The 26,731-nt window shown below is 39.4% G+C and overlaps 2 protein-coding genes across 2 annotated transcripts; both read right to left on the bottom strand.

The window, feature by feature from the left end:
• Positions 1 to 739: 739 nt before the first annotated feature.
• On the bottom strand, positions 740 to 11,397 carry LOC134623592 (putative DMBT1-like protein). Its single transcript, XM_063468652.2, is given in 4 exon segments — positions 740 to 846; positions 2,798 to 3,103; positions 3,162 to 3,560; positions 11,340 to 11,397. Coding segments are annotated over 4 exon segments (870 nt in total).
• Positions 11,398 to 13,389: 1,992 nt separating this feature from the next.
• Positions 13,390 to 24,959, bottom strand: LOC134623594 (complement C1q tumor necrosis factor-related protein 6-like). Its single transcript, XM_063468653.1, has 5 exons — positions 24,849 to 24,959; positions 14,562 to 14,718; positions 14,297 to 14,425; positions 13,787 to 14,049; positions 13,390 to 13,416 (listed from the first exon to the last, which is right to left on the bottom strand). The coding sequence occupies exons 1-5, from the start codon at positions 24,957 to 24,959 to the stop codon at positions 13,390 to 13,392; spliced, it is 687 nt and encodes a 228-aa protein (XP_063324723.1).
• Between the last annotated feature and the right edge of the window lie 1,772 nt (positions 24,960 to 26,731).

Genomic DNA, 26,731 nt, shown 5'->3' with positions numbered 1-26,731 from the left:
ACAGGAGTGGACCATCACCTCACATACTAGACTACCTCACCGACCACAGTATGTGAGAACTAAGGGCTGTGTGTCGGACAGGGTCATCAGCAGTACGGGGGCCCCACAGGAAACGGTTCTGGCTCTGTTCCTCCTCACCATCTACACTGCAGACTTCTCTCACAACTCCACCCAGTGCTTCCTGCAGAAGTTCTCTGATGACTCTGCAATAGTCAGCCTCATCACTGATGGGCAAGACAAGGATTACAGAGAACTGACCCAAGGCTTTGTGGACTGGTGCCAGCAGAACAACCTCCAGATCAACACTGAAAAAAAACAAGGAGCTGGTGGTAGACTTCTGCAGGCACAAACATCCTCCACTCTACTAAACACAAAAGGTATGGACATTGAGACTGTGGACAGCTACAGGTACCTTGGTGTTCATCTGAACACTAAACTGGACTGGACTCATAATTCACATGCTCTCTACAGGAAATGGCAGAGCAGGCTGTACCTGCTGCAGAGACTCAGGTCTTTTGGAGTGAAGGGCTCACTGCTGAAGACCTTCTATGACTCTGTGGTGGCCTTGGACATGTTTTAACGTGTGCTCTGCTGGGGCGGCACCATCTCAGCTGGAGACAGAAAGAGACTGAACAGGCTGATCCGGAGGGCCAGCTCTAGGATGCCCTCTGGACCGAGTGGAGGTGGTGAGTGAGAGGAGAATGGTGGCTAAGGTGTCATCCCTGTTGGACAACATCTCTCACCCCATACAGGAGACTTTGACAGCACTGAGCAGCTCCTTCAGGGGCAGGCTGCTGCACCCACGATGTGGGACAGAGAGACTCCGCAGGTCTTTCCTTCCTACTGCTGTCGGGCACCACAACAAAGACTTTACAGATTACCATATATGCACAGACAGACATACACACACGTGCAATACCACTGAGTGTAATTTTTCTGACAACATAGTATTCTGTTGTATATAATATTTTATTCTGTTGTATTGTCATGGTGAGTGCTGTGTAACAGGCAGGAGGTAGGGCCCAAATGTAGGACTCAGAAATTGAGTGATTAACTAAAGGCGGCAGCTTTATTGCTGGAGAACATACAAACATGAAATACCAGGGAACTAAACTAAAAACATGAATCTCCAACTAAAAAACTGAGAAACTAGAAAACAAACCGAGAAACAGCAAGCTAGAATATTACCAGAAACACGGAGGCAAAACACAGCACGGTGAGGGTATGACACGACACAGTGCAAGGAAAACACGGGGCTTAAATAAACACTATAGAAATCAGGGAATGGGAGACAGGAGGGAAACACAGCTGGGAAAAATCAGACTTAATGAGACAAGGGAAGCAAAACCAGAAACACTGACATAAGACACAGACTTCCAAAGTAAAACAGGAAGCACACAACAGGCACAGAGGCATGGACTTGACACTGAGCAAGGGGAACATGGAAACAAAACCTGGGAACAAAGAACAAAGGACTAGAGCTAGAAATACAAAACAGAAAGCAAAACACTTTTAGTCAAAACATGAGGAAATAAAAGTACAATACTCAAAAAACTGGGTCACCAACCTAGGACCATGAGATATATATATATTAAGTTATTCTTTTTATCTTATTATAGTTTATGGTTTTTCCTCATTTTTACTGCTGCAACTTTGCACTGTCCATTTTCTGGTGTAACACAACTAATTTCCCATGTGTGGGACTAATAAAAGTTTATCTCTTATCTATCTTTTCCATCTCCTTCTCAGGCTTGGCCTTCACATTTTGCAGAATCCTGATCTGTTGCCTAGGGTATCGTGCCATCGACTCTAGGGGTGTCTAAAAGTGTTATACTGTACATAACTGAGTGAAGAGAGAGCCTCGATGTGAAAGCAGATGTATGGTTACTTTGTAACCTTGGTTCTCTGAGTGAGAGACTATCTCTCCAGCTTTGAGGTGAGCAAGCTCAGAGAAGGAGCTGAGTGTGAACTCACAACCACGAGAACAGACCAGACAGCCATAGCAGCTGGAGAACTCTTGCTCGCTGGCCTGACAGTGTCAGATCACAGCGAGGTCCAACTGAGCGAGTAAACCTGCAACCAGTGGACAATACGCCAGAGGGATCACAGTCTGCAATAGTGAGCTCCTGGAATTGTTTGAACAGGATGCTTTGTGTACAACTGGGAAGCCAATGAGTGAAAATGGCAACGCAAGGGTTAGCAGAAACTGAGCAGGGAGCCACAGCAAGGAACCACTGGCAGCATAAACCCACAAGACTGCAGCCAGCATTAAACTCACTGCAGTTTTTCTGTTTAAAAAAAAACAAAGAAACATTTTTATCAGGGCTAACAGAAATTCTGGGAGGGTGCCAAAACATGCTCCACACCACAATAGTAAACAGGTACACACTGTCACCACACGGTACCACACAAAGTACACAACACATTCCCTGGACATATGGAATATATAATGTAGTGGAGAGATAGTTGAAATGTGATAGAGACCTGCATTGTCTCTCTCTCTCCAATGTGCATTTGAAAATAAAAAAAATGTTTAAAGTGGTTAAAATTGTTTCTTTAATTTTTTTAAGCTCCTAAATTAATCTATGTTTCTCTGAATCGCAACTGCATTTACAGAGAATGATGGAACACTTCATTACCGAAATACAGAGTATGGTTACTGTGCAGCTTAATTTGACTCCTCACAATGAATGCAATCTAAAACAAACCAATGAATGGATGAAAAAGCTCTAAAACAGAAAAGTTACATTTACATGGCATTATTTGACATTGAGTAGATAATCCAAATGTATCTCACCTGAACAAATGACACCAGCATCCTGACCGTGTTTACAGGTATTTGCTCCAAATCCACTGTGTTGACACTCAGTTAGAGAACTTTCTTTTCCTGAACAGGCCACATTATCAAGCCAAATCTGTCCAGTTCCTGCACCAAAGTGAGCTGATCGAGGAGCCTCTAGTGCTGTCCCACAGTTTAACTCTCTGCAGACAACTTCAGCATCATTTAAGTCCCAGCCATTATCACAGACTGTTCCCCAGATGTTATTGTGAAAAATTTCTACTCTGCCAGAGCATTGAGTTGATCCAGCTAATCTGATTGGACCTTTTGAGCATAAGTCACAAAAGAAACCATCGTTTTAATATATGTGCCTTACACGTGCCTTGTTTTTTTTTTTTTTTTAATGTATGACACTGAACAAACTATGAAGCAAATTGTTACATATCTAAAAGTGTTCTCATTTTGTCACCTGAACAGATTACACCAACATCGTAGTAATGTCCATAGTAGTAGTTTCCCCATCCAGAGTGTTCACATTCAGTTAAAGAACTTTCATTTCCTGAACAGGTCACATCACTGAGCCAAATCTGTCCAGTTCCTTCACCAAAGTAAGCAAGTTGAAGAGCATCTAGTGCCGATCCACAGTTTATCTGTCTGCAAACCACATCAGCATCGTTTAGGTCCCAGTTATAATCAGAGACTGTTCCCCAGATATTTTTGTGATAAATTTCTACTCTGCCAGAGCATCGAGTCGATCCAGAGCCAGCCAATCTGATCAGATCTATTAAACATAGGGCATAAAAATATTTTGATATGTTCTTTACATTACATAAAAATGATTTTATATAACACACACAAGAACAGAATGACTTATGATGTTGTCAATATCTAGCAGTTTTATTACCTGAACAGATTACACCAGCATCCTGACCATGTCCACAGCTGTGTGATCCAAATCCACTGTGTTTACATTCAGTTAAGGAACTTTCAGTACCTGAACAGGCCACATTATCAAGCCAAATCTGTCCAGTTCCTGCACCAAAGTGAGCTGAATGAGGAGCCTCTAGTGCCGTCCCACAGTTTAATTGTCTGCAAACCACCTCTGCATCATTTAAGTCCCAGCCACCATCAGAGACTCTTCCCCAGATGTTATTATGATAAATTTCTACTCTGCCAGAGCATCGAGTTGATCCAGACCCAGCTAACCTGATAAGATCTATCAGACAAAGGGCATAACCATTATTTTATATGTTCATTACATTTTATAGGAGAGATTTCATTTGTGGCACACAAGAACAGAATGACTTATAATGTCTTCAATATCTAAATGTTTTCTCACCTGAACAGATCACACCAGCATTCCGATCATATCCACATTTGTGTCTTTCAAATTCACTGTGTTGACACTCATTTAGAGAACTTTCGTTTCCTGAACAGTTGACATTATCAAGCCAAATCTGTTCAGTTTCTGCACCAAAGTGAGCTGATCGAGGAGCCTCTAGTGCCGTCCCACAGTTTAATTGTCTGCAAACCACCTCTGCATCATTTAAGTCCCAGTTATAATCAGAAACTGACACCCAGTTATTATTGTGATAAATTTCTACTCTTCCAGAGCATCGAGTCGATCCAGATCCAGTTAAAATGATTTTGGCTCCATCTAAAAAAATAAGAACAAAGAACATAAAAGAAATGTGGTGGATATAACATACCATGCTTTTCATACTGAAGCATAGTTGCCCACACAGAAGTAAGAACCATAAGACACAAAACATAAAAAGAACAAAGAAAACTTTCTCAAAGAAATGTTATTACACATTACAAGAATACTACTACGACCCTGCCCCCTTATCGTTTTGATAAGCATATACATTGTTGCATTATTTTTATGAAAAATATTGATGGGAGAGCTCGGTTAGAGAAGAAAAAAAAGTCAAAAATAATGCTTGAAAATTACTCACAACTTAAAATTATTTACATTAGGCTATAACACTACAAAAAATTTCTGCTCAAAAACATAATTTTTTTTTGTTAAAACTCATTGCATCTTAGTGCTTAGTGTTAGAATAACACGCTAATCTCAGGAAAATTACATAACACATGCATTGTAAATTTAGGAGTTATTGCATACTAAGTCACTGGCTCTATTACAGAATGCAACCGATGATGGTATTTAGTATTTTTCTCTTGTTGCTGTAGAGCTGACATCCGGAAACGTGTTCCAAAAACAACATGAAAGTTAACGAACATAGAGCTTTTGTTTGCTCACCGGGCAGCTTTGAAGCACAACCTGAAAAGCAGAAATGAAAGACAAAAAAAGTTTAGTTCAGATGAAGACATATCTTCATATCACACATAGTTATTTGGGCAGGACCTCTTAAAGTTGTATTGTTATGCATTGTGTACCCCAAGCATCTATTTAAAAGGGGTTGATACATTTAATGGATCATCAACCAAACTTTTCCTAAACCTAATGTACAGTTGCTTCTGTACCTAATGTACAGAAGCGGTGCCTGAGGAAAGCGGGAAGGATCATCAAGGACTCCAGTCACCCCAGCCATAAACTGTTCAGACTACTTCCATCAGGAAGGAGGTTCTGCAGTATCCGGTCCCGTACCAGCAGACTGAGAGACAGCTTTTTCCATCAGGCCATCAGACTGCTGAACACTTCATAGACACCTCACCCTCACTTACCAGAACTTCAACATTATGCACTCCATACTATATATAAATGCCACTTGTTTTGCACATGTCCAATTACCAACCTCTGTATATTTTATATTTTCTATATGTTATTTTATTGTTTACTCTATTTAATTTGTAAAATATGTACACACACACACACACACATGTAGACATCCAGTAATGCATACACTCTTATATTGTACATATATTCATTACTCTCAGATTTAGCCATTCTTATATTTTGCTTGTTTTATGTTATTGTATTTTTGCACAACTCTGTTGCTTGTGAAGCTCGCACACAAGAATTTCACTCGCATGTACTGTACCAGTGTACCTGCACATGTGATGTGACAATAAAGGGATTTGATTTGATTTGATTTGATTTGGCTTCCAAAAGTATTCAGCCCCCTTGAACTTTCCCACATTTTGTCACATTACAGCCACAAACATGAATCAATTTTATTGGAATTCCACATGAAAGACCAATACAAAGTGGTGTACACGTGAGAAGTGAAACGAAAATCATACATGATTCCAAACATGTTTTACAAATAAATAACTGAAAAGTGGGGTATGTGTAATTATTCAGCCCCCTTTGGTCTGAGTGCAGTCAGTTGCCCATAGACATTGCCTGATGAGTGCTAATGACTAAATAGAGTGCATGTGTGTGTAATCTAATATCAGTACAAATACAGCTGCTCTGTGACGGCCTCAGAGGTTGTCTAAGAGAATATTGGGAGCAACAACACCATGAAGTCCAAAGAACACACCAGACAGGTCAGGGATAAACTTATTGAGAAATTTAAAGCAGGCTTAGGCTACAAAAAGATTTCCCAAGCCTTGAACATCCCACGGAGCACTGTTCAAGCGATCATTCAGAAATAGGAGTATGGCACAACTGTAAACCTACCAAGACAAGGCCGTCCACCTAAACTCACAGGCCGAACAAGGAGAGCGCTGATCAGAAATGCAGCCAAGAGGCCCATGGTGACTCTGGACGAGCTGCAGAGATCTACAGCTCAGGTGGGGGAATCTGTCCATAGGACAACTATTAGCTGGCCTTTATGGAAGAGTGGCAAGAAGAAAGCCATTGTTAACAGAAAACCATAAGAAGTCCTGTTTGCAGTTTGCCACAAGCCATGTGGGGGACACAGCAAACATGTGGAAGAAGGTGCTCTGGTCAGATGAGACCAAAATGGAACTTTTTGGCCAAAATGCAAAACGCTATGTGTGGCGGAAAACTAACACTGCACATCACTCTGAACACACCGTCCCCACTGTCAAATATGGTGGTGGCAGCATCATGCTCTGGGGGTGCTTCTCTTCAGCAGGGACAGGGAAGCTGGTCAGAGTTGATGGGAAGATGGATGGAGCCAAATACAGGGCAATCTTGGAAGAAAACCTCTTGGAGTCTGCAAAAGACTTGAGACTGGGGCGGAGGTTCACCTTCCAGCAGGACAACGACCCTAAACATAAAGCCAGGGCAACAATGGAATGGTTTAAAACAAAACATATCCATGCGTTAGAATGGCCCAGTCAAAGTCCAGATCTAAATCCAATCGAGAATCTGTGGCAAGATCTGAAAACTGCTGTTCACAAACGCTGTCCATCTAATCTGACTGAGCTGGAGCTGTTTTGCAAAGAAGAATGGGCAAAGATTTCAGTCTCTAGATGTGCAAAGCTGGTAGAGACATACCCTAAAAGACTGGCAGCTGTAACTGCAGCAAAAGGTGGTTCTACAAAGTATTGACTCGGGGGGCTGAATAATTACGCACACCCCACTTTTCAGTTATTTGTAAAAAATGTTTGGAGTCATGTATGATTTTCGTTCCACTTCTCACATGTACACCACTTTGTGTTGGTCTTTCACGTGGAATTAGGGTTGCCAACCGTCCCTTAAAAAGCGGAATCATCCAGTATTTAGAAACAAAAGTACACGTCCCGTATTGAGCTAATAAGGGACGCACTTTACAGTGAAAATCAAAAGTAGTCTATAACTTTTAATGGAATTAAATTAATTGTTTGAAAACATAATTCCCAGCCCCTCTCCTGCTTTGTGACCAATGAGCTGACAGCACACTTATGACAATTCGAGTATGACAATTCAGATTACCGCTTATCTCATTGGTCGAGGAAAGGTCGCTTACGGAGAAAATACCGGAAGACAACAGATGACCACAACAAGAAGCATGGCCAACAGGGAAACAAACGCCGACACTGCAGTGCAAGTCTCGGACGACAGTACACCTAAAGCTGGGCATACACTGTGCGATTTTTTCAGTCACGTTATTCAGCTCCTGCTCAAACTGCACGATTGACTCGTAGGGGTTAAAAGTTCGTAGGTCACGATGCAGGGTCTCACACTATACCACCAGATGCCCTGATGCGACCTGAGTGCTCACACTGTGCATCCATAACATGAAGGTTATAACAGAAAATCTGTCGCTCGCTCTGCCTCTCTGTCTTTCACTCACACAGACACGCACACCACCACCATCAACTTTGCTAAATTGCTAATGAAAAACATTGATCAGGCAGCTGTGACTGAGCAGCAATGTCCATCCAACTATTTTCACGGTTGTTGTGGTCTTGATAATTGTGATGCCACATCGAAAAGGCTCGGATGAGCTTTCCAAAGTTCTACAAGTTGTGCCTCCATCGCTTGTGTCCAGATCACACGCTGCACAGCCGTGCTGCTCCGTCTTTTTCACCGACGTTTACGTGTTTGCGCGTGAGCAGGTCGTGATGTGTTAATAGCTTCTCGTTACCCCACGTATACTGCAAGATGCATGATGAAGGCCAAAATCGGGCCGATCACCAAATCAGTCGCACGACTCAAAAATCGGCTCAAAATGGGCCAAAAATCGCACAGTGTAAGCCCAGCATTAGACCAGCAATGTTTGTTCCCCTCAGAGAAAGAAAAAAAAGGCTGCAAAAGTACAGGGAAGAATGGGAAAAGGAAAACACCTGGCTGGAAAAGCGCACGATAACACCTATAAAGCGCACTGCACTGTGTGCCGGCGCACTTTTTCCATAGGCATGCTTCTAATGGTGGGCACATGAAGAACATGAGGGGCATGAGAGCTCAGGGAACCCTTAACCAATTTTTTTGTCCACCAGGCCACGGCAGAAGCAGATATGGTATGTAAACACCAATATGGGCATGTGCAGTGAATATCAGCTCTATGTGGCCAGAAGTGTGATAATATAATTTATTTTGTGTAATAAACAGCTGCAAGGATAGATGATTACAACAAATAGATGACTAATACATAAAAGTAATACATAGATGAATAATGATGCGAAACAAGCGGGTTTACAAATGGGAGCAGCTGATTAGCATTAGAAAAGCTGAAATAATACCTCAACTGAAGCCAGTTGTACTAAATGCACTATATGTGCACTGTTACAAGAATGTTTTCGTTCTATTGTTTTCTATTAATTTATATCATTTTAAGTTAAGCAGGACAGAGTTCTTTTAAAGAAAGATTTACTTATATTCTCAAAAGTTAAGCATGACAGGCTTCTGTTTAAGAAAGAGACTGTTTTATTGTGTTAATGTTGTCATTTTGAGCTAAAAATAAATGGCTAAATGATCAATTGTTTCCCACTTGTTCATATCACAAAGAATATGCATGTACTTAAATCAAATTCGAGTCAAATGGTTAAAAAAATAATTTCACACAAAAAAAAGCTACAAAATTCACCACATTGGGAAGGGTGAAGACAACTGGGTCGCCCGGCCCTGGCCACGAGGTGTCCCTTATTTATTTTTCAGGGAGTTGGCAACCCTACGTGGAATTCCAATAAAATTGATTCATGTTTGTGGCTGTAATGTGACAAAATGTGGAAAAGTTCAAGGGGGGCGAATACTTTTGCAGGCCACTGTAATAACTTTTGATTTTACAAAGCAGTATTTATAAAGAGAAAAAGCTCTCTTTATTTTAAAAACGTAATTTCAAAAGATCTTGTATCACCACCTCCAGGTTCACTGTTCTAACACATATGCCACAACTATCACATTGTTGTTTTCGCTTCAGCCACTGCCCCAGGTGCGTTCCGCATGGCCTGTCGGTACCTATCAATTGCTTCTGTAGTCCCACAAGCTAATCAAGCCCAATGTGACTCCTTCTTCAGTCTAGTGACTCCCTTCACCTCTGGTGTCCACCATTTAGTTCAGGTATAACCACCACAACATGCAACAACCACCTTGTGGTTGCAGCTCAGTTCTGCGACTTCGGCAATGGAGGTGCTTAACATTGAGTCCATTCTGACTTTTTTTTTTCTCATCACCTTGAGGCTGAGTGTACCACACCCTCTACTTTGGGCCAATTGCAAAATGATCACTGCATTATTTGACATCTTGATTGACCACAGTACTTTTGAAGGTGTCAACTGATCTCAGGTGGTCACAAGCTTGGTCTCAGTCATTGAAACACATATATAGATGACAGACAATTTGCAAGCTCATCGGACATGGTCACGGTAATTTTGTTTTTTCTGTGATGTTTTCCCTAGCATAGGTTATTGCAGTGTATTAGGGCAGCATTAATGCTGATTAATAACACTTACAGCCCTAATACACTACATAAAGAGCATCAGTTTATTTTTCTTGGTGACACATAGTTTGGGTTTTTTTTCTGGTCAGGTTACCAAGAGGCCATTTTTAGTTGCAGGGTGCACTTCTACAAACAGATTGCATAGTCTAGTATGAGTTTTTGTGATGTTTTAGCGATAGATGCAAGCCAATACTAACCAGTTTAGGTCACTTAGTTTTGAGCTTGTGGTTTAAAATGTTATTTTTAGGCTCTTCTTTGTGACATTTAAATAATTATGTTCCTGTTGCTATAGTTCCTTATGACTCTTACATTTAAAAACATATTTGTTTTTTACATAGCTGTGATGTCGTAAGAAACTTTCTGAGGAACGTTTTTCAAGAGACGCACTTCAAACAGATGACTCATTAATTACAATAGTAGTTTTAAAAATACAGTTCACTGTTCAAAAATAGCTTTATTTTTGAATAAAGGTATTTTATCAGCTTATTGCTCTGATTGAAAAGAAAATGTATAGTACATGCAGTGAGATCAACCTTAACTTAGTTTTATTTATTGAGCAGTAAATTGTTTCTGTGTATGTGTTTATATATGTATATATATAGGTATACAGTAATTAGTTAGAAATTAAAATATACTTAGCATAAAATAATCTTGTCAATCTAACAAATGGTAGCCAAATACAATTAACATAAAAAACTTTACATTTTACATAGCCATTTAATTTCCAATAAACAGATGGTTTCTATAAATATTTTACAGGAGTGAAAGGCATAATAACAACATAAAAAATCATGTTCATGTTACAAAAAAATTGTGAGCTGTAATAACATAAAACACTAAGGTTGACGAAATACAAATTAATTGCATGTAACCGATATACATATTTTGTAATGTTAATCTAGCAGGTTATTTTTTCTTCAGTATATTTGCTCAAGTATTACTGAAAGTGATCATTGTCAACATGAGCACTGCAAAAAATAACCTGCACAGCTATTCCATTTTAAACTGAAATTTTAACCTTGTATATAAAACTTTTAAGGAAAGAAAGACTGGCTGAACAAAGTCAAACACAATGATATTTACAGAAGTCTTCAGTCTTGTGAAATGTAGATTTTAATCAGTGATTGAGTTTAATTAATTTGGTTTGTTAATATTATAACATTGGATATTTATGACAATAATAAAGTATAAGAATAAATATTATACTATCTAATATAGTTTACTGTACAGTGTAGTTTACATTTGTGCCTATAATTATTCTTTTACCTCTGCTCCAGAAACAAACTATGTAATGAGAAAAAACAATCTTTTTTTCTCACCTTTGAAGAAGAGTACGATCATCACACTGAACCAGCACACAAGCTGTTGGAGCGCCATTGCTAACTACAACTACAATCAGTGTCTTAGACTTTAAAAGACAAAAGAATATGCTCAGCTTTTGTGATCACGTTTTACCGTAAGCAACGCCTACACTTCGTGTAGTTGTTGAGGTATTTAATAAAAGATAAAACCAGAAGAACCAGACGTCATACTTTGTCTGAATGCAGTGAAGGAATGTATTTACATGTCTAGACAGCTGAGACTCAGTTGGAAGGTAACCTGGTAAGCTATGATTGAGATTAATAAGTCTTAAGAATAAGACTTAATTAACTTTTTATTACTATCTTTGTTGTTGTTGGCTATGGTAGTGGTTTTTGTTGTTATCATTCAGGTCTGTTTCTTATTCATTGGTAACTTTAACGTCAATGAATAGCTAGGTTTCCAGGACTTCCGTGGGTTTCCCCCTACATCTAAATTTAGCCTGTTGCTTCCGATCTACTGGCTTATTTGTGGGCTGGCTGTTCCCGCTGCATGGTCCCGCCTCCAGGCAGAGCTTCTGTTATTTTAAGGCTGTAGCTGTCACACTTGTTTCCTGAGCTACAAACAACCTTCAGGTTGAAGATTCAATCATTTTTTTTGGCAAAGTGACTTTTATTATATATCCTTTATTAATCTTTTATAAAAAGCATCATTGACATTAATTTTTTAAGAGAGCTCTGGCAATGAGGGGAGCAGAAATTGCAACAAATTTAAATTATCTGTGAAGGTTCTCAGTCATTCAAGTCATTGTAATCTAAGGAGCTTGGAAAGAAAAGCGTCTGGATTTCTTTAAGTTGCTTGAAGACATTTCACCTCTCATCCGAGAAGCTTCTTCAGTTCTAAGGTCAAATGGTGGAGAGTCCCAGATTTAAGCCCTAAGGGAGTGTCCCCCAAGAGGGACATGGGCCCCCTAATGATCCTCTACTTAATTACATGAGCCGAGGTGTGTAAACGGTTGTGGATCACAATCAGTCAAATTTTTGGGTGAACTCATAGTGATGTAATTGGTTCCAGAGGTCAAATTGCCCAGGAAGCAAGTGAGCGTTAAATGGAGTCTTTTACTCCTCTTTCAAACTATCTGTGTTCTCTGTCCAAAATGTGAACATTTTAATCCTCAAAAGATTCACCTTTGTCCTTGCAGATGGATAGCTGAGTCTTGTCCCATGGAGGTGGCTCTTCTATGTTGTGCAATGCGTTTATGAAGTGGCTGTTTGATTTTTCCATTATAGAGGACTTAGCATTCCTCGCTACACTGTACAACATTGTTAAGTTTGTGGCTGTGTAATACACATATATTAGTCACATGTTTGTAGATTTTACAGCATGTTGTTTCTGAGTGGAAATCTCAGTGGTTGGAGCTTTAAATACTAGTGGATGAGTCACTCCCTCTACTGGAAGAAGGGCACATTGCATGACATACATGAACCATTAATCTTTTCTTGAGATCAGTCAGTTGTTCTTTTAGGAACCTCTGCGATTGAATGCCCAAGAACCCAACAGATCCCACCGACTTAAAATACAAAATAAATTAGAATCATGCAGGCTCTTACGTTTTGATTTCTTAGGTAAATGACTATGTGATAACAGATGTTTTTCTGTGAAAACCAAGTGTGTTTGTTTTGGGGGTTTTTTAAAACTCTTTTGTAATCTGAAACAATTAAGAATTAATCACATATTTTTAATGTCAGATAGACTGTTTATATATTCTTAATTGAGCTGTTCAAATTTTATTTTTGCTCCTAGTCAAAATGGACCAGAAACACACCATCCTGCCTCCACATTGTAGCGTTTCATTGTAGAGCAGGATAAATCATGCTACTGGCGTTAATGTGATGCTCTCCATATTGCTGAAAGATGCACTACAGGCAGCTACAGGTATACTGAACCAGTCTGTCAACCATCTTTTTTACTCCTCTTTTTTTGCAATAATCTTGGAGTTACCATTTTCTGGCAACTCTAATAGGTCAACAGCCAAGTTTGTGGGTGTAATCCAAGCATGATTGCATCTCGTTACTTTGAGTTATTACTGGTTTTCCTCTGAGACAGAGACACACCAGATCATGTTTCAGGTTTATCCTGATTTCAGATATAGGAAAAAATTAATTTATGAATCTTTCCCCCTTTTGTTCCATCTGTTCCAGACATAATGCTGTTCTTCCACTAGCTACAAATAAATTAGAGACACCTTTGTACTTGTACTTGTACACATTTAAACAGTCTTTTGCTATTTTGACCAGCATTAAATCGTTTACCAACACAAAAGTGAAGTAAACACCATGTTCAACCGTAGGTATGATTTAAATGTGTTTTATTGGAGCACACACAAGAAACACTGCAGCTAAATACAATTTCAAAGTCATGTACATCTATTTTTAATTGGTTTAATTGTTTTGGTTTTTTTTTTTACCAAATATCTACTGAAATTTGTTACTGTGCTGGATCTATAGACATGTGTATTTGCCTTTAAGTGCACATAGACTGTATCACCCTGCTGCAGCTGCAGGAACACCGCATTTCCTCCATTATCAGCCGCGTCAGCTGACTGGTGATCATGGATGTGCAGTATCACCTCATTGTTCTTGTACAAATGCAGCGATGTTTTACGGACACCTCCAGAATGACAGAAATAGGTAAAATAGTACACACCTGAAACAGGTGCTGTGAAGATACCTGGTGAAAAAAAATGAGTAAACTATTTTAATTTTTTGTCATTTTCTGAAGAAGCAGGTTTTACACGTGCAGATTCATGAAACACCTCAGTTAAACATTTATTATATCTTTAAATCTGTTTTATTTTTCAGAATCTGCAAATGTGAAACTACATTTCTCATTACTGACTATAAACATGCAAAACCACAGAATACATTTTTCTGTTTTGGCTTTATTTTCTTCACTTACACATCAAGAAAAATCTTACCTGTAAAAACGTTGTAGGCATTTCCAGTGTTTACAAACACTCTATCATAGATTATAGTTTGGTCTGTGTTAAAGGGACCCAATGGTGAACCTCCCCCAATTCCAGCACTGAATATGACCGTGTTTCTCTCTAAGGAAAAAAGAAAAGCTTATTTCAGATTAAAAGTGTAAAAGTATTAAAGTATGACTCTTCACACCATTTATTTTCTAAAAAAAAAAAGTGTAAGATCACAAAAATAAACTTCTGCTTGAGTTTTGTTCTTTACCCTTTTGTTCCAGCTGCAGAATGCAACTTTCGTAGCCTGTCAGCCTGTTTTCAATGTTCATCATCTTGGTTTCCAAAGAATGTATCTTTTCTCTCATTGCACTAAACTCTTTGGCGTTATTACACATGTCGACGCATGATTGTGTTTCGATAGTATCCTGGGCCAAAGTCAGACCACAACACAACAAAATCATCAATAAACTGCTGGGATTCATCATCCAAATGATCCAATTTCACCACTCGACACAATTCTGACGAATGATCTGCGTTGGTTTCTTATATGTCATCTCATGATCAGCTATTAATTATTAACATCTACACGTGTACTTTTTTAAAAAACGTTTTTCTAAGTATTTGTTATTTAACTATGTCAACTAATATCAATGAAAGAAATATATGAAGAAAGGGTGACACGTTTACTAGTAACAGCATGGACTATTATAATTATAACATGAACCAATGCCGTTACTTTAAATATACATACACTTTCATTTAAGTATCATCAGCTTTATTTCAAATTAACCTCTGCTACACTTTAACCTACACTGTTCTTTACTTTAAATCCAACGCAGCAGAGCAGTGCTCTCATGCAACCTTTACATGACACAGTTGGTTTGCCTTAGTGTGTTTTGCAGCACATTTCATAATATGAAAAAAAAAAACATGTGAAATGTACAAAACCAAGGTCTGATTTAAAGACTTGTAGGACGACACACAGCCTGGACTTCTTCTTCCACATAAAGGCCAAAGATCATCAGACATTCTGACCACTGAAGACAAATCATATATAGTCTGTACATATGTGTGCGTGTGCGTGTGCACTTATTGTCTTGCACTGAGTTTATAGTTAAAACATCATAGCTCTGAGAAAAAAACAGTCTGGTTCTTCTGATCTGTGTGTTTCAGGTCACAGAAATGAGAAATAAACAATAAAATGGCAAAATACAACTTTGTAAACTTGATTTTGTGTTACTCACTGCCCTCATCTCTTATTATTAATAATTCACATGGCTGCATTTATGTTATTCATGATCAACTGTTAATTATTATTATCCCTGTGAACTTATGAAACTACAGTATGTGCAGCAGAGCAGAATTTTGGACCATTTTAACATAAAACAATATGTTTACACAAAGCAAAAAATGAAAGCATATGGATTTCTGCAGACAAGAATCAAGTCAGTTATTGCATAAATGTAATTTGGATTGCCTTGTTGTCAAGAGTGAATATTATGTCTATGCAACTAAATTATGTCTTACAACAACTGAGTAAAACTTTAGATTTAATTATTAAATATATAATTAGTACCCTACAGTCATATAAATTATCTCCCTTCTGCAGAAATTCAGTTTCTTTCTGTGTCAGAGTCTTCTAGCATGATCAGTGACCATGAACTTTAAGTTATATCAACAAACTGTTTACTATAACAAAGAGCAAGCACAGTATTTTAGCAGCCAAAACAAACAGCTGAAATGTAAACCATCTACTAGACATGATTCCAGTGGGTTATACTGGTGGTGAAACAGCTTGAACAGAGACCTTTTTTTTCTACTTAGAGAAAAATGTTCTGTTTGTCGTTTAGGGTTGTTATAATACAAGTAATTCTTTACAGTTTTAGTTACTTAATACCATTTGTCATCTGGTTTAATGTTCTTTTTTAGATTAACTATTGATAATGTGGTGTAATCATTATTATTTTTTTAAACAGGATGCCAACAAAGAAGTGTCTAAATATAAAATTTTAAATTGGTTCTTTGTTGTAATATTAGCTGTTAGTGTGAATTTAGAAGCCTCCCATAATCTTTAAATGATCTCCATAGTACTGAAAGTTACAAAGCAGGCACCAAAGATTTCATCTGTTTTTGGTATGTGTCCACCAGGGGTGGGGGAACGGCAGTTCTCAAAGGTCACTGTCCTGCAGGTTTTAGATGCGTCTTTGATCCAACAGAGCTGATTTTAAATAGCTAAATTACCTCCTCAACATGTCTTGAAGTTCTCCAGAGGCCTGGTAATGAACTAATCGTCTGATTCAGGTGTGCTGACCCAGGGTGAGATCCAAAACCTGCAGGACACTGGCCCATGAGGCCTGGAGTTCCCCACCCCTGGTGTAGACACTACATTGATTCATCCTTTGAATTAGGTACTTTTTTATGCCTATAATGGCAAATGGACAAAATATAACTTAAAAAAAGGCTTTTTAAGGAACTGAAAAAGTCAGTTTGATCATGAGAAATCATTCTTTCTATAATTTGTAGCTATTATTTCTCTACCGTCTCTTTTTTTTTTCAAAGAAGATACATCACCTATCAATAATCAGCTTATGGTCTGTAGCACAAACATTCCTTCCAATATAAAAAACAAACAAACAACAAATGAACACACACACACACACACCCAAAAAACAAAGAAACAAAACAAAAACATCTGGGAAACACTGCCACAACTAAAACTTGGATGAGCAGCATTTATATATATTTTTAAATATTTCCTTTACAGCTTGTCTTAATGTGTTTTGTCTTATATATGTCTGCCTTCCCTTGGACTGTTCTGATTGGCTGTCGTTTATGGAATGTGGTGGCAGATTTCTTTTCTCATGTATTAATCACATATTTAATCATATCACATTAGTTATAGTTATATCACTTTCTCACTTTACTATAGTAAAAGCACTCCTGTCACCAGTTTACATGCATGTGGAATGTTAAGACAGTGAGGCCATTGTAATGGGAGACATTAAACAGATAGTGGGACTCCTTCTGCTTATCAGGGATCTAAATCCTTAGGTGAAGGCTAAGCAGAAAACAAGGTCATAATTCTCTCTGTAAGGGAGAAGGTTAATCCCCCATGTGAGAGGGGCCAACATGTAAGAGTTTGTGGAATGTTATTTGTTTGTGTGTCTGTATATAAGATGTAAGGGCGGTTGCCACAATTCAGAGATGGTCCTGGTGTTTCACTGGGATGCTCTCTCCAAATTGCAGTGTTTATTAAATCCACTTCAAATTAAGCTCACTGGGTGTGTTGCAGGTTATTGTTAAATTTTCCATAATAATTTGGCGTTGTCGAGCAGGGTTCCTCCAGTGAGTTTCGCTGAATCATAGGCACGTGGTGACTGGCCATCCTAAGGTAAAATTGCCTCAGTCCCACCGTTGCTTTCAAAAAGGGGAAACTGCGGGGTGTGCTTCAGCGACTCACACATGCAGGAATTTTTTAAATAACCAAGAGACGGACTGCAAAGTGTTTGCAATGGTGAGCTGCTTTGATTTGGGCAGGGTTTTTAATCAGACTGATGGGAAAAGCCTCGGTTCCTTATTACTGCAACAAGTAGATGCAGGGTCCTAGAAACTCAACGAATTATCTGTATCCTAGTGTGAGAAATTGCACCTTGTTGCGGTAGTAAGTGTAGGATCTTAGAAGTTCAATAATTTGGGCGTTCTAGTGTATGGTATTTTAGCGCTTACGCCTTTGATAAAGTCTTGCGTGTGTCAGTTCCTTTTTATAGATACAAATATATAAATGTACTGATCTGAATTCTAATATTTCTGACTGTCAAAATTTCCCAAATTCAAATCGAATTGAATCAAATCGTGGATCGAATCGATTCAGGAAATCAGTGACGATACCCAGCCCTATTTGGAACCACACCATGTTTTGGCTGAATATTACACAGCTTCACTCCATGTAAATAAATTTATATTAAAAAATCGATTCAGGATTTTAATGAATCGATTTTACGTTATCCAAGCCAGAATCGATTTTAATCGATAAATCGATTATAAAAACCCACCCCTATTCGTCACGCAACGTCAAAGGTGCCTTGTTTCACAATCTGCGCCATGTTACTGTTTACATGAGATGAATTTCTGCAATTGTGGATAGAGACAAAATACTGTTACTGTTAATGTGACTATCTTCAGGTTTTACACACTTACATAAACACACGCAGTTACTGTCCCTCCATTCAGAAAGGCAGAGGCGTAAGGGTGTAATTATTTTTAAGTGTATTGTTTTCCCTCTGATAATATTCAACATTGCTATCAATACATTTTTCAAAAAATGCCTCTCTTTGCAAAATGGGTTTAAAAACATAAACAACTGTGGGATACTGTTTGATGTTATTTGTATCCCACTTTAACTTTACTGTATAAAGAGCTAATATCTCCAAAATGTCAGGAGTAGTTAGTCATTCTAAGAAGTGTTTGTGAACTAAAAATCAAGAATGTAGGATACTGTTTGTCTGCGATTTGGAGATCCCAGTCAGTCAGAGACCTACCTTGGCAGTTGTGCAGTTGAAGCTAAAGGGAAGATTTGCTTTACCACATTTTCTAGTCTTTGGCGATGCTTTATCCTCTGTTTTGCATTTGTGTGGGAGCCCCATCGAAAACCTGTCCATTATGCTAGCAGTGTCTAGTCGTTCTTTATTATCATCTTTACCTTTATCACCCCCCCCTCTTTGCAGCTCGTGTCTGTCGAGCCGGGAGGCTAGTACGTGTACATGGACCCAAAAATGCATTTTTATAACGTTTACACAGATTGTGAAGGCATTTAAAAACAAATAAGAAATTTAAAATGAACTCTAAAAGACACAGGCAGCCAGTGAGGCCAGCAGAGGGGCTGGTCAGCACCCTGAATGGTTGTGAGTGAGGTTGGCAGGACCTGTAACATACAGCATGCTCAAATGGTTCTAATAGGATATTATGGTCGACATGTCTGTGAAGGTTCTCAGTCATCCAGGTCAGTATTAGAAACACCTGCTTAGAGGGTTCAAACCTGAACAACTGAATAAAGAAGTGAAAGCAAACACATTCACTTTGATTAAAGTCCTTCTGGCAGCAGCCGTCATGTCTCATATAATAATGTGTCTCATTTTATCAAACGTTACCTGAACACAACACTGATCCTTTCAATTTATTGCTGATCAGTAAACACACCAAACCATGTTTCATAGTCAGATCAAACTGGATATTCGGCCTGTTTATTAATGACAGGTTAAAACTACTGACTCAGTTTGTTTTCACTGTTCAGATTCGCTGATGCTGAGTTTAAATCAATCACACTGAGCTCAGACACTCACCACAGCCACACCACAAAAACACACATGCTACACTAACACGTGATGTGTGTCTCATTAGCTGCCCAAACTCGCACACCTGATACTCACTGGAAGGTTACAAGGCGCAGGCAACATAATAAAGCTCTGTTAGCACCATTTTACTGTCTCGCTGTCATTTTCTCACCTTTGCAGCTTTTGTCTTTGTAACAGCTGTTCTCTTACTCATCTGCCTCCTCCTGCTTCTTGGTGTGTGTGTGTATGTGTGTGTGCGTGTGTGTGTGTGTGTGTGCGTATGCATGTGTGTGTGTACATGTTTACATATCTCTGTGGGGAACAAGCACCCTTATGTGGATAAAATGGAGTTTGAAGGCATTTTTGTGTTCACGTCAGGGTTACGGTGAGGTTATGGTTAGGTTTGGGCTCAGGGTTAGAGTTAGGCATTCAGGGAAGTGGCTCGGGAAAGCATTATGTCCTCACTAAAATATAAAAACATGACTTTGTGTGTGTGTTTGTGGGTGCTTTCTTCTAATGATTATTTAGTGCTGACTCTTTGACATTAAGTAAGTAAGTAAGTAAAATTTATTTATATAGCACATTTCACAGATAAAAATCACAAAGTGCTTCACAATAAGATCAGACACACAAGTTAAAATTAATTAAAAGCCCGTTTGTATAAAAATGTCTTCAGCTGCTTTTTAAAGGAGTCAGTAGAGTCTAGACAACGTAAAGACAACGGCAGGGAATTCCACAGCCTAGGTGCCAGTGCCTGAAAAGCCCGATCCCCACGTGTTTTAAACCTAGTACGTGGGACCACCAGTAGCCTCTGACCTGAAGACCTAAGTGCTCGGGATGAAGCATGAGGTTTCAACAGGTCAGAGATATACTGGGGAGCTTCACCGTGCAGAGCTCTAAAAGGTACAACTAAAATTTTAAAATGAACCCTAAAATTTACTGGCAACCAATGAAGATAAGCCAAAACTGGAGTAATGTGAGACCTCTTGGTTGTACCAGTTAAAAGTCTTGCCGCTGCATTCTGTACAGACTGAAGGAGATCCAGAGCAGATTTGTTGAGACACGTAAAAAGACCGTTACAATAATCCAAACGAGAAGAAATAAAAGCATGAATAATCATCTCAAGTTCTGTCTTTGACACTAGTAGTCTGAGTTTAGAAATGTTTCTTAAATGATAAAAACAGTTCCGGACAAGTTGTTTTGAGTGTTTCTCAAGAGACATTGAACTGTCAAATATAACACCTAAGTTTCTGAGACTCGACTGAAATGAAGGGTCTAAAAAACTGATATGCTGCTGAATTTCTGAGAGCATGTGATCAGGTGCAATAATCAAGGTTTCTGTTTTATCTGCATTTAACTGAAGGAAATTGTCATTTAACCATTGTTTGATTTCTGACAGACAATTATTTAAACAAGACAATTTGTAAAACTCAGAAGCTTTGAAAGAACAGTATAACTGAATATCATCAGCATAGAGATGATAAGAAATATTACTGTAACGTTTGATAATTTGGCCTAGAGGGAGTATATACAGCAAAAAGAGAATAGGACCTAAAACAGATCCTTGAGGTACCCCAGAAGCAGAACTGACGTTTCAGACAACACATGATTGATACAGACAGTAAAGGATCTCTCAGACAGATATGACATAAACCATTTTAAAACAACACCAGTAATGCCAAACAAGTCCTTCAGCCTATTTATCATGATGCTGTGATCAACAGTATCAAAAGCAGAGCTGAGATCCAACAGAACCAGAACGGTGTACTCTCCAGAGTCTGCTGCCATCAAAATGTCACTAGATACTTTAAGCAAAGCAGTTTCAGTGGAGTGCAATTTGCGGAAACCAGACTGGAAAATGTCCAGAACATTGTTCTTCTCCAAAAAGTTGTTAAGTTGTTCTGCAACTATTTTTTCCAAGATCTTTGACACCAATGGTAATTTTGATATTGGCCTGTAACTGCTTGGAAGAGATGGGTCCAAATTTGGTTTCTTTAATATTGGTTCAACAATAGCTTGTTTAAAATAGCTGGGAACTGAGCCAGTATAAAGAGAAATATTAATTATTTCCAGAATACAGGGGCCAATAGAGTCAAACACACTAATGAAAAATGATGGAGGAAGTACATCAAGGTGGCTTGAAGTCAGTTTCATTCGACCGAGTAGAGCACTGATGTCCTGCAAGGTGACAGGAGTAAAAGAGGACCAGGTGTCAGAGGTAAGCAACGTGTCAGTGTGATACTGAGAGGATGATGGAGAAATATTAGACCTGATGGCAGCGACCTTATTAACAAAATAGTTTAAAAAGTCATTACAATCAGATTTAGTATAGACTGGTACATGAGGAACATCAGGAGAGACAATGTTCTTAATTGTATCAAACAATACTCTGGGATTTTTCTTTTTTGAAGCTATTAGATTAGCAAAATATTCAGTTCTGGCATTTTTTATCATGTCATTAAGTAAGAAAATTGATTCCTTGAGATGTATCCTATGGACCTCAAGCTTGGAAGCCTTCCATAAACGTTCTAATTTGCGACAATATCTCCTAAAATTTCGAATATTTTCATTTATCCAAGGACAGAAATGTGAAGAATGGACAACATTTTGTTTCAGAGGTGCCACCGCATCTAAAATAGATTTACATTGATTGTTAAAAGACAAAATAAGTGAATCAACGTCATTTTGAGCCATGCGAGGGTCAAACATGGCAGTGAACCTTCCAGCAGCATCCTGGTTTATAATCCGCCTTTGGATCATCAATTTAGGAGGTGAAGGATCCACGTAAAATGACAAATTAAAGAATATGCAGCTATGGTCACTCACTTGGACATCCTCCACACATACATCATATATATTTAAACCCAGGGAGAAAACAAGGTCCAGTGTGTGGCCCTTTGTATGTGTGGGGCCAGAAACATGCTGCTTAAAGTTAAAAGACTCAGTGATAGTGATGAGCTCAGCAGCAGTGTTACAGGAAGCGTCATCAATATGAAGGTTGAAGTCTCCCAATATTACAACCTTCTCCAATTTAATGATCAATGTCAGAAGATCGTTAAATTCAGTTAGAAAGACCCCAGCAGGTCCAGGAGGTCGATAGATTAAAATACAGTAAAAGGTTTTCAGAGAACCGACCTTCATCATCTGTGACTCAAATGAAGAAAAGAAGTCCGAGGTCATCAGTTTGCATGTGAGTCTGTCCTGGTAAACAACAGCGAGTCCTCCACCACGTCCTGACAGACGCGGAGTTCCAATGACAGAACAGCCAGACGGGCAGATTTCATTCAAGTGGACATAATCCTTATTTTGCTGCCACGTCTCAGTCAGACACATAAAATCTAGAGACTCTTTAATAAAAAGATCATCACTGCGGTGTGGGGACTTTCACCTGCTACTGTAGGGTCAACCTTACAGTATAAAGCAGCATCAGGTGACTGTTGTTGTGATTTGGGGCTGGATAAATACAACTGAACTGAAAATTGAACATACACCAAATTTCAGTGCCTCGTGCTTAACTGCAGTCAAAAAAGCACAAAGACCAACGAGTCTGACCTGATTTTTTTGGTGGGGCCCCGATTACAGCTAAGAACAGGCGGAGCTAGACATAAATTTGACATGTTTAAAGTCTAAGATGACCTTAGACAGGTGCAGTTAAGCATGGCTCTCCAACAGCTTGTGTGCTGCATCACTGTAGTCATCATTTTCTTCTGCAGAGAAAATGGTTTGATTGGTTGTTTTCTTTCTTTAAATATAGAAACTAGACCTAAAGATCTACAATCCCCTCCTTAAAAGTGTTGTGTTTAGCATGATAGATTCTTCAAGTTGGAAAAAAACAATCAGTGCTTACTTTCACAGGTTTACCAGGTTTGTCTGTGGTTTTCATTTTCAGGTTGTCACTCACAGCAGCCCAGTAAGCATCCAAAGAGATTTGAACCTTGTCTGCCTTCTGTCAGCTGTACAGTAATGAGCACATATAAAACTGTGATGTCCACATTTGTTTCAGACTCTGTTTTTTCTGTAAACTGTGATTTTGTTCTGTAAAATTATCCAGTTTTCTGACACAGAGGAGGAACATCTCTGGATCACATGTAAACCACAGTCTAATGTTAAAATAACATCCACATGAATGTCAGTGCTCAGGATCTCCCAGCAGAGTGTTAATCAGTTTTATCTCCCTGAGTGGTTTTAATGTGCTGGCTGATCTGTTTAGCTGTGCTCTCTCTTCTTTGTCAGCATGTGGCAGCAGTGCTGTGAACAGCAGCAGTATCACAGGAGTTTGTGACGCTGCACCAGGAAGTTGGTCCTGGTTCACTGCTGTAAACACTTTTTCTGCAGGGTCTCTGATCACCAACCAGTGGGTGCTGACAGCTGCATCCTCCTTATCAGAGTGAGTCAATGCTGCAAGTTTATACTTTGTTGAGGCTTAATATTATGATGAAGGTGAAGTGTAATATTTATGTGCACTAGAGATATTTTTTAAATATTTCCTCACTTCTTTTAACATTTAAAAACAACAAGCTGTCGCACAAATTGCTGAACTGCAAAGTACAGAGTTGTCTGCACAACAATCAAACTAGATGTTACAGTTATTTAATTTCATATATAAAGTCATCATTTTTTAGGAGCATTGATTTGTCAAACATGTGCTCTCACATGAAAATATTTACCTCATTCTGTCTATTCATGTCAGAAGATGGTTAGCTTAGCATACAACTATGCACCTCTACAAGGCTCATTAATGAACACATGCTGGGAAAGACTCAGTCACACAGTCATTTGTTTTGGGAGTTTTCTTTGTGTGCAGCTGTGATCAGCTGACGTCACGTCACAGTCACCACTCAGTTCAACAACTTATAAACAGATGTTACATGTGGCTGATATCCAAAGCCTCCACTCTGTAACAACAGCATTCAAAAGAGACTTAAGGATTGGCATAAATTGACTTTGACATCTGCTAACCTTGGTGCACTCTTATCACGCTCTGCACCAAGCACCTCTGTAACCTTCACCACAGCCCTGCAAACTAACCAGTTTAACCTCAACTAATCTGATACTTTCATGCAACCGTTGGAAAACACAGAATTATCAGCAGCACATTCACTGATCCAAGATCTGATTTTAGAAACTTTAAAATGAATCATAAAGATGTAAGTTACATATCTGGACATGTTGGAAAAAGTTCCTGCTTTAAAAAAGTATCGCACACAGTTTGTGTGTTTGCTGACCTTCTCTAGCACACCGAGACTATCTCTCCACACCGTTACATATTCCATATGTACGGGGAATGACCCTTCTTGGTCATGGCGTGTGGATATTTCTTTAAGACACTCCGGCATGCCCGGCTACGCCCCACAGCTTACGTATAAAACAGCTGTGCGTACGTGACACCGGTGATCGTTTGATCTCCACTTGTGTTGTGTGTGTGTAAGTGCCTTGAGAGTGCTTTATGTATGTGCGTCCGTCAGGAGCGTGCTTCAGCATCCTCCTTGGGCGCTGCCTCTCCCCTGGTATTCCCCTCGTAGCCCTGGTATTCCCCCTGGTATGCCCTGGTATTCCTTAGCTTGTTGCTTCCCCGTTGTTGGTCTCCCTTCCCCGGCTTATCGCCTCAGAAAATAGGCTTGCGCCGGTCGGATCATGCTGTGCGGCTGCCGGCTAGCGAGTAGCTCGGCTACAGTGAGGAAACACAACAGGGACACGGCTTCAGCGTTAGGCACATGCTGTCACCTGGGCACTGTACAGCTTGGCTGCTATGTGTGTTCATACAGCGGGGATACGGCTTCAGCATTCTAAGCGTTTGCTGCTAGCCTGCTTAACACTAAGAGGAATAAACATAATAAACAGGCTAAAGTTTGTGCCGGCCTATTGTTACTCAAACCGGTTTGCCAGTCTGGCGTGTCGCCCACAGCTCGCGGGTTAACGTGACCAGCAGGGCTTGGCTCATAGCTCTACACTGGGGAGATGTGTCAGAGTTCCAAGCATATGCTTTTACCTGTCAGCACTGTGACGCGGAAGCTTAGAAACAGTGACGGGGGAATTCAGGTTGTGTCTAGTGCCGGCTACCTGTTAGCACTTCCTGGTTAGCATGTGGCCCATCCCCTTGCTTGGTAGCAGATGTATGGCAGCCCACACATCCCAAACATGTCTGTGTATGGCATTTTTGCCTTTTTACGATAGGCACAAGCAGTATGGCTGTGCCTGGGCGAAAAAGGAAAAATAAAGAACTAGCATGAAAAACAGCCTAGAGCAGGGGTGTCAAACTCAAACACAGTGGGCCAAAATTCAATCTGGAACAAAGTCGCGGGCTAACATTAATATTTATTGAAAAAAAAAAAATCTTCCTCCAGTAGAGAAGAATGAATCTTTTCTTATGGACTCAAACAAGTTTTGCTGAAAAACTGAATATGGAACAAGCAAAGCTTAATACTAAACAACATATATATATATTAGCTGTATAATACCAGTAGGCCAGCTCTAATAGTAATGTGGTATGGCTTCGCGGGCCAGAGTTTGACACCTATGGCCTAGAGCATGCTGTGCTGGCTAAAGTGGCTGACGCTTTCATGTACTGCTTTGTTGCCTCGTGCTCGATTTCTGTAAGCATTAAATGGCCCGCCCCTCCCCCTTCTCCTGCTTCCAAAAAAGCCACCATGGGGAACATGGCTGCTGTTAGGTTTTTGTTTTGTGATTGTCATTTATGCTTAGAAATATCTACCCATATATGCTTAGAGTTTTATAATCAGTTGTAGAGTGGTAGAGGTTTTGATCCTTAATAGTCTGCAAACATTGTGTGCATTCCAGAGCTCTCTGGGAGCATGGGAGAGGTCGTACCTTGTCTTATTGTTTTATGGTAGGATAAACGTGTTTTAGTCTAAGTGCCTTTTGTTTAGATGGACGAGTCTTGACCCTAGACACAGAGACACACACACACACACACGGTATTCTTTGTTCACATGCATACCTATGTAAGATGTCATATGTTAATGAACCTATGCATATTCATGTAACCACAATAAAAGAGCAGTGTTACGGGAGAGCGGACGAGAGCAACTGGGGTCAAGCGAAGGAACGGCGTTTGTCTGGTTCTCTCCCATGCACGTGAAACATAAAG

This window comes from Pelmatolapia mariae, unplaced genomic scaffold, assembly GCF_036321145.2.
Source record: "Pelmatolapia mariae isolate MD_Pm_ZW unplaced genomic scaffold, Pm_UMD_F_2 NODE_ptg000770l+_length_26731_cov_1, whole genome shotgun sequence".
NCBI lineage: Eukaryota > Metazoa > Chordata > Actinopteri > Cichliformes > Cichlidae > Pelmatolapia > Pelmatolapia mariae.
This window is presented reverse-complemented; position numbering and strand designations above follow the sequence as displayed.